The sequence below is a fragment of the Rhinolophus sinicus genome, chromosome 17 (genome assembly GCF_057876585.1).
Source record: "Rhinolophus sinicus isolate RSI-liver-muscle chromosome 17, RSI-T2T, whole genome shotgun sequence".
In the NCBI taxonomy this organism is placed as follows: Eukaryota; Metazoa; Chordata; class Mammalia; order Chiroptera; family Rhinolophidae; genus Rhinolophus; species Rhinolophus sinicus.
In genome coordinates, this window is record NC_142517.1 from 39,975,573 (window position 1) to 39,992,014 (window position 16,442).

The window sequence follows — 16,442 nt, forward strand, 5'->3', positions numbered from 1 at the left end:
AATACACAATCAGGGCTATGAGGGGAAATTATTCCAGCTGTGAATTTTGTACATTAAAATTGTCCTGAATATCCCTAACTATTCAATTTTCTTATTGATTGATTGATTGATTGATTTTTAACGCTGAACTGTTTTAGTCTTTCTAGGTTCCTGTTCTCTTATGAGTTTTCTTACTGCCCTTTTAACAAGGAATGCCTAGAATATTTAAAAAGCCTGCAAAAACAAATTTCTACTCCATTTCAACAAAATATTGTTGAAAATCATTTATTTTCAGTGAAAAGTTGTCTTTAGGTGAATCACAAAGGATAAAAGAACCTAAGTACTGGTATATGCAATTGAAACATTAGATACAATTTCCTAACATGTACCAGAAGAGGTGAGTTTTAATACTAAATAAATACACATACATCCATAGTCAAATTAAAAATACATAGGAATAGTAACTTAGAAAACATATTGGTGTGATTATTCCCTTATATGAGGGATTTATCCAAATAATTCACTAAAGGGTGCCGACATTGCAGGCTCTTTTAGTGTATTTAAAATGTATGAACATTGATTCCTGTGAAAATTTTTGAAATATATACCTTGCCTAAAGTCAGTGGCATATTTTTTATTGCCTTAAATTTTAATACTTCTGTTTCTAGCTTGCTATATTTGAAATGAAAATTCTGTGATATTCAGGACATGGCTCTTTATCTAAATGTGAAATATTTCATAACATCATACGTAATTTCAATATTCAAAAAAATGCTTTTGTTGTAAAAAATATTGGAGACTAAATGTAAAAGCATTTCTATTTATATTGGTAAAGATTTTTTTCTTCAAAGCCAATAGCAAAATATTAGTATTAAATATGATGTCTTTGATAAATATTATTATTCTGGACTATCTTACAAAAAGTAGCTTGATTTGAGGCATTTTAATAGCTTAAAGGGAAGAACGAAAATGCAGGGAAGGAAAAAAATCAATAAAGCATTGGGCCTCTTATCCTATATTGATTCTTGTAATCCAGCAACCATTAAATACTTGAAGGATAAGCCTCTTTAAGATGGCATGTTTATATTTTGAAGATCAAATCCTTTAATTTTGCTCATGGGTTTCTCCAGAAAAACATTTAATGCACAAGATAGAATGTAAGCTTTCAGTGGTGGTGTTTCCTATTGCAGATGTTCTTAAATTGAGCATCTTCAAAGCTCACTGTGAATGGGGTCACCCTCAAGCAATTGCTTCTCGCAATTCTGGTGAATGAACATAGACACCTTTTAAATAGCACTACAGGTTACAAAAATAAAGGTAGAATATCAAAGGTGGTCAGTAATAAAAACAGCAAAAATGCTTTAGTATTCAAATAATTTAAAAGTACAATTTTAATCTAGAATATCACTTTTACCTTTCCGCAAAATTTTGGCTTTTTAACTGGGTAGCAAGTATTAGAAATGAATGCTAGCTTGTCTCAAACCTATCAACTCTCTCCTTAATGAATATTATTACAATGGAAATAAAGAATTGTTATGACATTTTGCTTTTCAATTTTCTGCACTTTTTCTTCTAATGTTAAGAATTGAGACCTGACATTTTGCTAAAAAAAAAAAAAAAAGTGTTTTTTTATCACCATTTGCAGTAATCAATTTCAAATCTATGACTAAATATTAAATGGGCAAATATTTTATTAACTACATTTGAAATCTTCACTTTTTAAAATATACCATAAAATACCTATTTTTTCGCTTGTAGTTGCTCTAATATCAATTAATCTAATTTTTAATATTTCATTTACTGTTATAATATTAATCCTTAATATATTATTAAGGATAATATATATGTCTATATATTTAAGAGTGTCTTAAAATATGCCAGACACTCTTCCAAGAGCTACACATATATTACCACCTTTAATCTCATAAATCATGGTATGAGCTTGGTATTATTTCAATTCCCAATTTACAGATGGATAAATTGATGGCCAGCATTGTCAATTAACTTGCCAAAAGTCTGATAGCAGGTAGGTTAGTGCAGCCAGGATAAAACTTGATTCCAGAAATATGATTCCAGAATCTGTGTTCTTAATTGGCACATAAAGAAGCAAGAGAATTTTTATTTAAAAAATATATATCTGTATATATTTTTAATTTTTAATGATATATAATAAATATATATACTTACTATATATAAATAAGTATAATGAAATAATAAATATAAATTGAAAAGTAAATATAAATAATTTATATATATAATATACATAACTATATATTATATATAATTATATATTATCTATCTATTAAATATATGTTTAATTAAAATATATGTGGACTTTTTTCTATAAGATAATACAAATACTCTTCTTTTAAGTATGTGATGCAGCCATTCCTTTGTGTCATCAATGACCTTTGTACTTAGTAGTCCCCACTGTTTCCACCCCACATAATGCCAACAATATAACCCCCCCATTTTATGTGTGAAAAGCATTTTTCAGTGTGTTCAGAAACACCATCTTATTTGATGCTAGTATAACAATCTCCCAAGGTGGCTAGAAGATATTGTCTCTTCCTTTCTACAGTTAAAGAAAGGAAGACAGAGATGTGAAATGACTTGAACAGTGTCATAGAGATTATTACCTAGTTAAATGGCAGAGCTCAGACTGGAGCCCAGGCCTTTTGCTGCTGCTGCTTTGGTCTTTTTCACCAGAGATCTTGACAGCTCCAATTCTGAGATGAGCCATCTCCTGCTGCTGAGGCCTCTGGGTGCTGTGGGAGCAACTGCAACCAGCTTCCCATGGACCCTAGTGTGCCTTGGAGTTCACACCCCTGGGACTTAGTGACAGACCCAGGTTCAAATTTGATGTTCTCCATTTGAATAGACCATGTTTTCTGCCTTCTTCCAGACTGCCTTGCCCCCATGAAGCTAATCCTGTCCTGCTTACTTAGGATTTCTATATGGATAGGACATCTATGAAACTTTCCTTTTGGAACTAACTAGATTGAATGATAAGAAACCTGGGATCTAAAATAGCTTTGGGGCCTAGGCAAAATCAGTTAACACTCTACTTTTTTTTCTTGAGGACCTATGAAATGACAGGGTTTGCTAGTCACTCAGTACCATGCCTTCTAGCTCTAACACTGTATGACTCAAGGTACCCAATCCCTTGATTCACAAGTGTTTCTATAGTGTCTACTGTAACCTTAACATGTATAGTATCAGGTGAGAGAGAACACAGAATTGTGTTCATAGTAAAACAGAATCAACCCATGTGGAGTAGCACATGTAATAGAAAGAGAAGTGAAGCTGTGTTTCCCTGAGGACCAGAGATGTTTAGCCTGGAGGGGCCCATGTGAGACTGGAAACTGTCCAGAGGTCATCTCAGAGGAACACACACTCACCCCCAATCTAGCACCCTTGAGACTTGAGCCTTAGAGGGCTTGTCCTTCACTGGCTCATTTCCCAGTCACATCCACTCAGAAAATAGGATCTTAATAGTAGCTGGTTCAGTTCATTTTCTTACTTATGGAGATCAAACGTAGTAATGTCCAAGGATTAAGGTATTTCCACTGTCAGCTCTTGTTGAACAGTGTAGGAGTGTCTGTAGTTCACATCCTAAAGATGACAGTTTAGGCTGAAACACACACTGGCACTCATTTCTTTCAATGTGAAAACAATTTTTACACATTATTCTAGAGGAGATTCCCTATGCTCATCCACCTTCTTTCCTCTTCTCCAAAGTGAGTTGATTATCATTAAAATTTCGAGCAAACAGCTCTATGGGATAAAATGTACAAGGTATGAACACAAGGTCCGTTATCTGTGCAACAGTGACAAGACTCATAATGGAAAAAGTTGTATTTTGTTTATGGTTTCTTTCCCTCACATATTACTTGTTGTTTGTTTATTTTGGTGAGAACATTTAAGTTCTACTCTCTTAGAAAATTTCAATTATACAGTATAATACAGAGAATTTCAACTCTAGTCACTATTTTATACATTAGATCCTCAGACCTTATCATCTTATAATTAAAATTTTTCACCCTTTTACTAACATCTCCCTATTTTCTCCAGCCCCTAGACCCTAGTAATCATTTTTCTACCTTCTGTTTCTATGAGTTTGACTTTTATTTTTTTAAGGTTCCATATATAAATGATACCATGATGCATTTGTTTCTCTCTGTGTGACTTATTTCACTTACCATAATGCCCTCCAGGTTCATCCATGTTACCACAAATGAGAAGGTTTTCTTTTTCAATAATATACATATATATATATATATATATATATATATATATATATATATATATATCTTATTTTTTTAATACCCACCTTATTTTTTTTAATCCATTCATCCTCTGACAGACATTTAGCTTGTTTCCATACCTTCCATATATATCCACCTTATTTTTTTTTTATATCCACCTTATTTTTTTATTTTGTTTTTCATCCATTCATCCTCTGACAGACGTTTAGGTTGTTTCCGTATCTTGACTATTGTGAATAATGATGCAACGAACACGAGTACAGATATCTCTTTGAGATAATGATTTTGATTCCTTTGGGTGTATACCCAGAAGTGGAATTGCTGTATCATATGGTAGTTCAATTTTTGATTTCTTGAGGAACCTACATACTGTTTTTCATCGTGGCTGTATACAAGGATTCCAACAGAACATAAGGATTTCCTTTTCTTCATATCCTCACCAGTGATTATTATTTCTTTTTGATAATCAACATCCTAACATATATAAAGCAATATTGTGGGTTTAATTTGCATTCGTAGTGATTAGTGATGTTGAGCACCTTTTGATGCACCTGTTGGCCATTTGTAGGTCTTCTTTGAAAAATTTCTATTCAGGTCCATTACCCTTTTAATTAGATGATGATTATTATTATTATTATTATTATTATTGGTATTAAATAGTATGTTCCTTCTATAGTTTGGATATTAACCCCTTATTGGCTATGTGGTTTGCAAATGTTCTCTCTCATTCAATAGGTGGCATTTTCATTTTATTGATGATTTTCTTTCATTTTAATGTAGTCCCCCTTGTTTACTTTTATTTTTGTTGCCTTTAGTGTAAAATAAAATTAAAATAATATCATCGCCAGGATGAATATCAAGGAGCTCAATGTTTTCTTTTAAGAGTTTAAATGTTTCATGTCTTGCATTTAAGTCTTTAATCCATTTTGAATTGATTTTTGATTATGGTGTAAGATTGTGCTTCAGTTTCATTCCTTTGCAAGTGGCTATCAGTTTTTCCAACATCATTTATTGAAGAAATTACCCTTTCCCTATTGTATATTCTTGGTTTCTAGAGTTTTTTTTTTTTTTTTTTTTTTTTTTTTTTTTTTTTTTTTGCTCTGTATGTCTGTTGTTTTTTTTGTTTGTTTGTTTTTGTTTTTATGTATACATACCAAAACCATACCGATTTGATTACTATAGCTTTTTAATATAATTTGAAGTCAGGAAGTTTTGTTCTCCTTTCTTTAGATTGCTTGGGCTATTTGGGGCCTTTTATGGTACTATACAAACTTTAGGATTATTTATTCTGTTTCTGTGAAAAATGTCATTGGCATTTTGATAGGGATTGCAGTGAATGTATGGATTGTTTTGAGTAATATGGGCATTTTAACAATATTCTTAAAATCCATGAACATGGAATATCTTTACCTTTATTTGCATCCTTTCAATTTATTTCATCAGTGTCTTGTACTTTTCAGTGTATAGATCTTTAACCTCTTTGTTTAAATTTATTCCTATGTATTTTATTCTTTTTGATGCCATTGTATAAGGGATTGTTTACTTAATTTCTTTCTGATATTTCATTGTCAGTATATAGAAACACAACTGATTTTTGTATATTGATCTTATACTCTGCAACTTTACTGAAATCATTTATTAGTTCTACCAGTTTTTTAGTGGGGTCTTTAAGATTTTATATATAATGTTATTGCATTTTTAAATAGAACCAGTTTTACTTCTTTTCTGATTGGAATGTACTTTTTTTCTTTGTCTTGCCTAATTTCTCTGGATAAGAGAAATGTTAAGTAGCAGTGGTGAGAGTGGACATTCTTGTCTTGTTCCTGATATTAGAGGAAAAGCTTTTAGCATTTCGCTATTGAGTATAATGTTAGCTGTGGCCTCCATTCCCGCTAAACAAGTTTGTTGAGAGTTTTTATCATGAAAAAAATGTTACATTTTGGAAAAAAAAAAAAAAAAAAAGTATTTTGTAAAATGCTTTTTCTGTGTCTATTCAGGTGACCGTATAATTTTTATCCTTCATTTTGTTAATGTGATGTGTCATACTTACTGATATGTGGATGTTGAACCACCTTTGTATCCTTAGAATAAATTCCATTTTATCATGGTATATGATTCTTTTAATGTATGGCTGAATTTTTTATTGCTAATATTTTATTGAGGATTTTTACATCTATGTTTATTCGGGATATTGGCCTGTAATTTTCTTTTATTTTTGTGTGCTTGTCTGGCTTTGGTATCACGGTAATGCTGGCCTTGTAAAATGAATTTGGAAATACCTCCTCCTCTTCCATTTTTTGGAAGAGTTTGAGAATAATTAGTATTATTTCTTTTTAAATGTTTGGTAGAATTCAGAAAAAGACGTATTTTAGAAAGCAGTGGAATGAAGAGATAAAACCTGTAAAGAATAAGGAGAATCTTATGGTTCAGTCTGGGGCATTTACTTTAAAATAATAAGGAATAAGGAGATTGTTTATGATTTTTGAACATAGTGAAACAATGAAAGTGATGTTTAATGAACAGTAATCTGGTCTTCATTAAAATATTTTAAAGGACTTGTTTTCATTTTGAATAAAAAATATATATTCTTTTTACTCATGAACTTCGAAAACATAAGGATGAGTACTAACCTATAGTTTTCATCGGTCTTGTTATAGCTATTTTAAAACACACAGTGCAAGATGGCTGTATATGCTTTTGAGCTCCTGCTTCCTTGGAGGGAGGGCTGGCAATTTTAGTCTTAAAGGGAGTTGAATGTGTGTGCAGTTTAGCTGGTGATAATTTGATGTTTACGTCTTTTTCTCTTTGGGTTTTATTACCATTATTATCTAAAAATTCAAAAACCTGTGGTATACAAAATGGCCTGGTAGACAGTCTAAAGTCTGGATGACAGTGGAAGCAACCATGAGGCTCCTGCAATGATTTAGGCATTTAGTAATGGTGGCCACAGAATATAATTATAGGCTAATAAAAATGCAAGGGAGTGACAGGGACACATTTTTTTGATGAAATCTGGCTAAGACCAGAGGGAAGAAGAAGAAATGGTTCAAGATTATTCTGAGATTTAGAGTTTGGAAACAAAGGGAGAGGTTATACCGCTGAAAGCAAAATTTGTGTTGGGAGGTAAAAATGGATTTTAGATGGATATGATGGGCATTGTTGCTCTGCTGAGATGGGGGTGAGATATCCAAGCAGAAATGGCTTGCATAATATTTATCTTTGTACGAAAATAAGAATAAGTAGGATATGTTAGTTCTCAGTATATTAATTGTTAGGCAAAGTAAATTTAACTTTAAATACAAATTTAATAGATAACTTTTTAAATATTTATAAAATTTCAGATGCGCTAAAGTTTAGATTTTACTTTGTGGTGATATTAATTTTATTTGCAAACAGAAACAGAATAAGACATTATAGACTCCTTTTCCATCATTTAACTTCTTCTAATAAACTATTCTAATCTGAAGATCACATAATACAGACCTCTGTTTAAAATATCCTCAGCCACATTTATTAGAATAACTTTGCCTCTTTCTGATTTTCTGTTTAAACTCAGATAGGGTAGAGTTTGCCAATATGTGGTTCAACTCTTTAAATGGCTTCTTATTGCTTTTAGGATTGAGACAGAAATCTTCAGGCTAGATGAGCTGTAGGCTCTGATGGATGCCTGTCTAGCTCTCGATATTCATACTACTCTCTGTTCTACTCCTTGTACACCAGTCACACTCACTTCTAGGTCCTGTCTCATTTTAGGACCTTTTCACATGCTATTTTTTTCTGGCTGGAATCTTCTTCTCTTTACTGACCCATCCTCAGTCTCTGTGCCTGATTAGTATTGACTGTTCTTCAGTCTTCAGGCCACATTGCACTTATTCAATGAAGACTTCCTAAGCTCAGTAAGGTCCCCTTGTTAACTTCTTACAATACCAAGACTTTTCTTCTTAAAACAATTTGTAAGTATAGTTTTATGTACATGGTTATTTGTTCAATGTCTCTTTCTCTGACATAATTAATTTGCATGATGGCAAGGGTCTTGCCTGTTTTGTTCACCATGTGTCCTGAGTACCTTGCATAATATATATCTGTTGGATGACTGGATACCTGAATACTGCAGCCATGCCAAGGAGGTTGGACTATTGATGTCTTCCCAGTCCTCAAGCCTTGCTGAGCTATCTCTGAGCATCTGTGGCACTTGTGTCCTCACAATACTGTACATACATCTCTAGGTAATGGGTGAAAAGCAGTGGTGAGTATATCTTTACAAAGTACTAAGCGTTATATGGTACACAGCCACATTGCCCTAGATGAGAAAGGAACATTATTCTGACTTTCTTCGTGCTATAAAAATACTACATCAGCATTAAATTCATTTGCACTAAAAAAATCAAACAAGTATAGTGTTAAAAAAGTAGGAAGATTGTGCAAACTCGGTGATGCTCAAATTAGGGTTAGCCTATTTTACTTACTTTTTATCTACCTTGATTTTGTTCTCCAGATCCTATCACTTTTTTTCAAGATAGGATTGCTTTTGACTTCAAAGTTTTATTAATCAAGGTAATTTTATGAAGACAAAAACTTATCGTTTCTGTAAGTATAAATGAGCTCTTCTCAATGTACTTAGCCTGAAAAGATTACTCTCTCTTTCCCTATTTTAGCATTAAATTCTCTTTTTCTCAAAAAACACATTTTAAGCTGTGCCCTGCAGAATCATCAAAGAGCATATGTTTTGTGTTCATGTAGGTGATTTCTTCTAACACAAAGATACACATACAGCATGCTTGCTGCTTTCACACTCTTGGAAGCTGGTTTCTCCATAGAATATATACATATGAACAATTAGCCTAAACATGCAACTCACCTAACAGAGTACTCAAACATCATGAATGACATAGCAGTGCCACCAAAATTTGCACAGATAGGGATTCTTTTGAAAACTATTAATTGCTCCCAAGTTTACTTTTGATATCTCCTCACAAGTCTTTGCACTATATCTTTATTCAATCACAATGCAGATTTCTGACATTAGTCAAAAATGTTATCTTTTCAATTAAAAAAAACCATGAAAGAAAATTGTTTTTAGATTTGTTGTCTTTATATCTGTTCATATAACCCATAGTTAAAAACTGTGATTACTTTTAGTGACATAAATATAGTAATATCAGAATAATAAGTATTTTTCTAAATCAGTTACCTTCTCTTATTTCTGTATTCTCAAGAGGTACATACTACAATGATATGAAATTGACTAAAGTTCAATGGGGAAATTTCAGTACTTTTGCAATGACAGTAACTGCTGTGAAATCTAATTTCTTAAAGTCATTGTATTTTAAAGTTTGTCAATTTGGGGAAAATATGATAAAATACTGTAATTTTTAATGAAAATGTATTGAATTCTGGCATTGTCCTCCATATGGAGCATAGTTAGGTTTTATACCTCCTTGATCCTACTTTTATAAACTAAATTTTTCCTTAAGAATATCCATGAAAAGATTTAGCCTGCTTTCAATTGTTCTAGAACAACAATGGCAACATTCTTAAATTCTCCCATTCTGTGGAAATGGCCTTAGGACTTCTTTAGAGTTGGTGTAACTCAAAGGCTGCTGGGTAAAGAAGGTGGGGAAAGAGGAGAGCACGGTCATTAACCAGGGCTCTCCATCTATCAAGATGGGACTCGCTGGATCCTAGAGTTCTGAACAGTCCTAAAAATTTAAAAGACTTGTTCTCTTAAGAAGGATACATTTCTCATGGCCAGAAAACTAAGTCAGGAGCTAATAATATCCTCAACCTACTTGCCTTTTGCAGATATGTGTGACACAAAGTACAGATAATTTCTGCTGAATTGAACCCATAATGAAGGAATTTCTAATCAGTTCTAATGTATTTGAGACCTAAAATATATTAGCCCTTCATCAAAGGGAATGATAAAAAGCAGCATTAATATGGGCGGATAGTAATTATTTCAGAGCTCATAATTATTCTCCAGTTAACTACAGAGAAATGCTGATTTTTTTATTCCTTTTTAAAAAAATAAAAGGCACCTGGTCAGATTCTGAAATTTAAGAATGTCCTTTGTAAACGCTGATGCTTTGAATCATGCTTATGTTAATGGCAAAATAACTACTTTGGATTTAAATGAGTTCAAAGTTCAGGGTTTGAACTCATTTAGGAGTTGTCTTTACCTTTCCTGGTCCTGTTGTTTCACCACTGAATCTATTTATTGCCTACAGGAGATATAAAATATAGTAATTACTCTCACTCTCTTTCAAAATGACATGAGGTCTACTTTCCTATTAACTCTAATGAGAGTTATGTGTGCATTCCTCAAGGAGCACAGACCCTACAGAGTTTCAAAGTAGAATAAATCACTTCCACACTCAGGTTTCAGAGGATTCACTTGCTTTATATTGTGGTGCTTTAAGATACCCACTGAAACTGCTAGTACTGAAAATGCACTATTTGTAGTTTAAATGAGACATAAGCTGGAGTTGCAATATTGTTAATGATTGTTATGTATGTTGAAGGATAAATATTTTACCCTTTGGGAAAATCCTGGTGGCCAACTTGCAGGAATGCAAGGCCTCTAAAATGCAGTTGCCTAATACGTGTATTCATATGTGAATTAATGACGATTATGTCTTACAATATTTTCCTTCTATCTAATTAAAAAAATTTAACATTTGTAATTACATCAATTGTAACAATTTAGATTAAAGGAAAAATGAGCCAGAGTTGCTGATATCCTAGAAAGAAGGGAGTTCAGGGTAATAGGGTGTTTTCTTTCCAGCCTGGGAATAAGGAATCTTTAGATCACATAGGGATCTATTTCTGTAACCCACTAGCATATGTTTACTCTATTGAGGCTTCCTAGAGAAACCAATGTTGAGTTTCTCAGTTTGTAACCATGGACCCTCTAGATATTTATTCTCAGTAACTTTAGGTATAGGAGATAAAGGATATCCGTTTTCTTTCTTTTTTAAATCAGTTTTGCCAAAAACTGTAATCAGCCCTCTTCTTCCCAGGGAACCTTTAAAAATGAAATTTGTAAGAATTATTGATATTAAGAAAACCCAGTTATGCTGAAATCACAAATATTACTGGAACTCATACTGTGGAAACAATTTAATATGATCTAAAAATAAGGTTTTATTTAGTATTCAGTAAGTGAAATTCTGTAGTTGGGAGAACTCATTTTAATTGTTCTCTAGGATAATGATGTCCCCATCTATTTATGATGCTGAAGCAATATCTCTATTGGTTTTTAACTCTTCAGATTTATTGCAGTGAGAGATGTCCATGCAATGGATGTATGTAATCATTACCCCCCATAAGTTAAAAGGCATGCAGCTACCTGAGTAGGGAAGGTGAGAATAAATATGTAGCAAAATCTGGTTCAGCCATTGCATCCATGGAAAAATTCTTATTGTATATAGAGTATCATTTCCATGGCATCTCTACATATGTAGAGTGGGGGTCAAATAGCAACTGAGAACTATCTCCCACATTCAAATAAATGGGAGACCATGTTTTAATAAAAATTATCTTACTGTCACATCTCATGTAGCCCAAGAGCTAGCAATTCTGCGTATGTGCAAAGTACGTAACACTACTGGCTCATGGTTGTAGAACGTGAAGGCTTTCCCAAATAATTCATGTAAATTGCCTTGAGTACCCAAGAGGGGAAAGAAAGACATCTTAATTGTCTAAAAGAGATGCCTTGTAAAGCCCGACACAAAATGAAGAGAGTGACTTAAGGTAATTGTGATAGGTTACAAGTGTCTCCAAATATTAGTGAACTGATGATACAGCAAAAAATTTTGAGCTCACATTAGTGGTTTCTTAGTATAGCCAAGAATTAAGCAAACTAAGTAATTTAACTGAAATTTGAAAGTAGATAGTGGTTTGGCAGCAATAAATAATTACCACCGTGCCTGATCTGTGTTGTTCACCAGTAAATAAAACCGCAACTTCTATATAGCGTTCTTGAAAATAGAAATGCAAGAAAATACATTTGTTGAAGTTTGTTTGTTTACTGCTTTAGGGAATTACAGAAAAATAAAAAGCATAAAAATATAATTTTTTAAGTTTGATATTTTGCATGCTTTAAAATTGGAAAACTTCAAATAGATTTCTGATACCAGCAATTTTTATATTTAAATTAAAAACATTTCTATTTTTCAGAAATATAGCATCATTGTTGCATGAACATCAAATAATACTGAGGGTTCTTTTTGCATTCAAATAGGGTCATATTAAAGAAATGTAGACTTCTGTGAACTTGGAACTGAGTGCCAATTAACATAAACTATTGCTTTCATCTAGGTTTTCTCTTAATGGAATGATTACTAGCAGGAGTGACTATAAAAGTGTATCACTTAAATTATTGTATACAGCTCGTCTGTCTGTATTTGAAATGACCTTGAAACCATGATTAACAACTGAGTAGTCAACAGGTCTCTTTAATTACATCATCAGTTTCTCCATTTCCAATCTTTTGATCTTTGCTAGTTATTACTACTTTTCAAGCTGAAAAATAGTCTCTCTGAGCTGATGATGCATAATTGTATTATTATATCTAATCTTTTACCTTCTGTTTTCTGGGAGGGTGCTCTTTATTCTTTTAGGGTTGTGATATTAGGTATAGTTGTGAATTATAAACATAATGCATGGTAATCGCTGAATAGAATTAGAAATCTTTCTCAAAAATGTTTAACAACCCTTCCCTATGAAGTGCACTTAGAATTAATGCCTGCTTCTTTACTATTTATATTATTGAAATCAACACATGACTTTCAGTCTTTCTTTTCTTCTCTTTTTTCTGTGACTTATTTTATGCATGACAAATTTCTCTTGCTTACTGCTCTGTGGTTGGCTGTCTTTTAACTTGAGCGTCCTGTGTTTGTAATGATTGCTTTTTGCATGAGGATTATGAAATGTCATACAAATTAAGTGGCTGTGGAAACAAAAAGAAATGTGGGTCTTCGCTTGCTTTTTTTGGGTCGAATATGTCAAGTATGTGACAATTAAAATTACTTTCATATGGCCTTTGACTTCCCCTTTGGTGCGCTCCTTTATTTTAGCAAATTAGTATTGTTAAGTACAGTAAAACATTTATTAAACATTCACAGTGTTTTAATATGATTATTATCCTAAGACTTGATCCCATTATAAATAACTGTACTGGGCATGAAATTGCACCAGGGCATAATTCCATTATATTCCTAAATTGGTTATGAAATATAAGCCCTGACTCTGTAACTACCTTAACAGCTAAACGATGACTTCCATTGGCTCTACCTAGTGATGAGATTATCCGTTCCTACATTTGTGCCATTTGCAAATGTCTTAAATCCACAGCTAGTGTTTAATCGAAACACATGGGGAAATATTTGTGTTATGACAAGTAATTTTAAAAAGTCACAGTTTTGAATAATGTATGATATAAAAATGTGTAAAACCCAAGTGTTGATGCTCTTACAAAAAAACAAAAGAAAATGAAAAAGAAGTTCACTCTAAAAATGTTCATATCTCTGTTTTCCCTAATGTTATTATATTGTCCCAAATTAAAGACTGTTAGCCTACATTTTTTTATTGTTGTCACCAGCTTTAATTAGAAAAGACACTGAATAAATTAAATTCTTTCTGCTAATAGAACTGTTCATTTTTTTGTATGCAGTTGTGTATTTAAAAAATTATTTTCTTTGCTTATAACTTGAGTTTCAAATCATAATGCATTTTTTTTATGATGGATATATTCACAAATCAAATCTTCTATGAGATATTTTGGGGAAAGGGATTTTTTTCTTAAATAAAATAGATAATCAACTTTGACTTAAACACTTTCCCACTCTTTTTGGAAATATCCTTGAGAATTTTAGTATTTACATTTATTTTTTCCCCTCAGTCTTGTTTATTCTTGAATTGTCTTTTTTTTTTTCCCCCTCCATTTCTCCGTTCTCAATCCTAGGTCCCCTTACAAAGAAACAGACAGATGATTTAGGTGATAATGACGGTGCTGAAGATGAAGGTATTTTTTCCACCAAATCTATTTGCATGACAAGGACCTCAATCACTTTTTCCACCCCTTTCTATTTTTTCACTTCTCGTCTTTTTTTGAAGAGTTGTTTTTAATTCCCGTTTTTGATGTGTTTTGTCTTCTTGCTTGTTGTTACATATAAATATACATTTTTAATTTTTTTTTAAAAATGAATGTTAAGTTTTGCATTTTGATACCACCCATTAAAATGTTTTAAAAAGAGGGGCATTTTTTTGTTTTTGTTTTCTTGAACTGACTTTTGATATGTTTCATCCCACGTTTTGACTGAAATTTGTCCATATTCTTTGAACTAACAATCTCTCCCCTCTAGTCTCTCTGTACCCATTTTGCATGTTTTCTAATATATGTAAATATCTTACCCAATATCAAAGTGTGTTTCATTTTTATATTTGATATTTGCTTAAAAAGAACCCCCCCACCCAATAAAGTGAAGGACAAAATTAAAAGCTGATACAAAGTGTTTCTTGAGCAATACAGTTTAGATTTCAAAAATACTGTTCTCTATTGATGGGGCATAAATAAATGATGTTTTACAGGTAAGAAAAGCATTATACCTATTTAGATAACTGTAGTAAACATTGTACAACAACTTAAGTACTCTGGGTTCATAATAGTTGAGTATTTTTGGTAGAATTTATAGGGTTTTGTTTTTTTTAACAAGATTATATAGATACCTTTTAATTTCAAAGGTACATAATTTCTAGACTGGCAAATAAAAAATATTCTGTTTTTCAAAGTATTGCCAACTATAAACAATAAAATATTTCCTGCTTCATTAATACCAAAACTTTTTTTCATCTTTCTAACTTTCTTATGACATGTAATTCTGATTTACTCTGTAAATCTAAGTGCACATTACATGGATTTGACATTTCTCATTCTTTTACCTGGTGTTAAGTGGAGTGTGTAGGAAGGCCCACTGATTCTTTCAGTTCATCTTGGTTCCAATTACAACTTCCTTTTTTTTCTAAATGCCACCCTAGCTATGATTCTTGCAGAGGTGATTAATGAAATCCCATGTTTAAAAGTAATTTCCAGAAACCTAGAGATTAAACCTCATAAAGATGTTAATAATACAGTAAGAAAGGTTTTCCAAAATAAAATAATCTACCAGTAGGCTAGCAGAAGTGCTAGTTCCATTAATTACAATTATGAATGATTGAATCCTTAGTAAATGGTTTGAATTGTTTTCATTAGATATATATTTAATAAACTATTTCACAGTAGAAAATGAAATGATAGAAGTGAAGTATTGAAAGCATAAAAATTATATCGGGTCTTAATATTTTTATAATATTTAAATTAAAAATTATTTTATCATGAAATTTATGACATTTGATTAAAAATTCATTTACTATGACCCTAATAGTAGGTTAAAGATTAAACACCAGGCAATCATACATTTTTGAAATAAATCATTATAGCTACCAAGGGTTATATTTTGAATGCTAAATAGCTAGAAATAAACATTATCAAAATCATATTAAAATGATTTTTTTAATGCTGTTGGGAATTTGAACTATTCAAACACTCAGGAAATTTATAGACTTTGAGCACATGGTTACTAGTTCCAGTGCTCTAAAGAACAGTGCTTCCCCCTGAGGACTTTTGGACTTGTTGAACTTTCTAAAAATCCTTAACTCCTAGATATTTGTTATCTAAATAATACCTAAGTATAAATGACTTTTTATTGGGTCGCTTTGTAAACTCTAAAATTTCCCAGAGTACTCACAAGGCTAGTATAATACCTCATGTTTCTGTAAAAAAATACTTTGATTGCTGGTTTAATGTACTTCTTTTTTTCTTTTAGTAAAAAAAAAAAATACAGCATCAAATCAGACATTTACATGTTCACAAAAGATACAGCTGAGCAAATGTAGTTGAGCTAAGCCCTTGTCAATGAGTCTATTTTATAGGCCCATTTTGAAGCACATGTAACATTTTTAAATAGTCATTAAAAATATCTTAAACCCTATTTAAATTGACAGGTACTATTCAGGTTAAGCACTAAACCAGTCAGCCACAGCAGTTTTCAAATCAATGAATGTTTTTGAAGGCTCAGAAATATAGAATGTCAAAGTAGTCTATTCAAGTTCAGCCCATTTCTCTGTGTTGCTGTTGTTTTAGATAATTGTTTAGAA

General features: G+C 31.9%; 1 protein-coding gene across 12 annotated transcripts in view; it reads left to right on the forward strand.

Annotated features, from left to right (window-relative positions):
* The window catches only part of NLGN1 (neuroligin 1), a 773,311-nt gene that overhangs the window by 328,474 nt on the left and 428,395 nt on the right, over nt 1-16,442 (forward strand). For 8 of the 12 annotated variants that reach the window (XM_074328041.2, XM_074328051.2, XM_074328067.2 and 5 more), the window contains one exon: nt 14,212-14,271. The exons of the other annotated variants lie outside the window; for them this stretch is intronic. In XM_074328041.2, the coding sequence (XP_074184142.1) occupies nt 14,212-14,271 (60 nt within the window). The remainder of the gene's footprint in view (nt 1-14,211; nt 14,272-16,442) is intronic. 12 annotated transcript variants of the gene reach the window in all.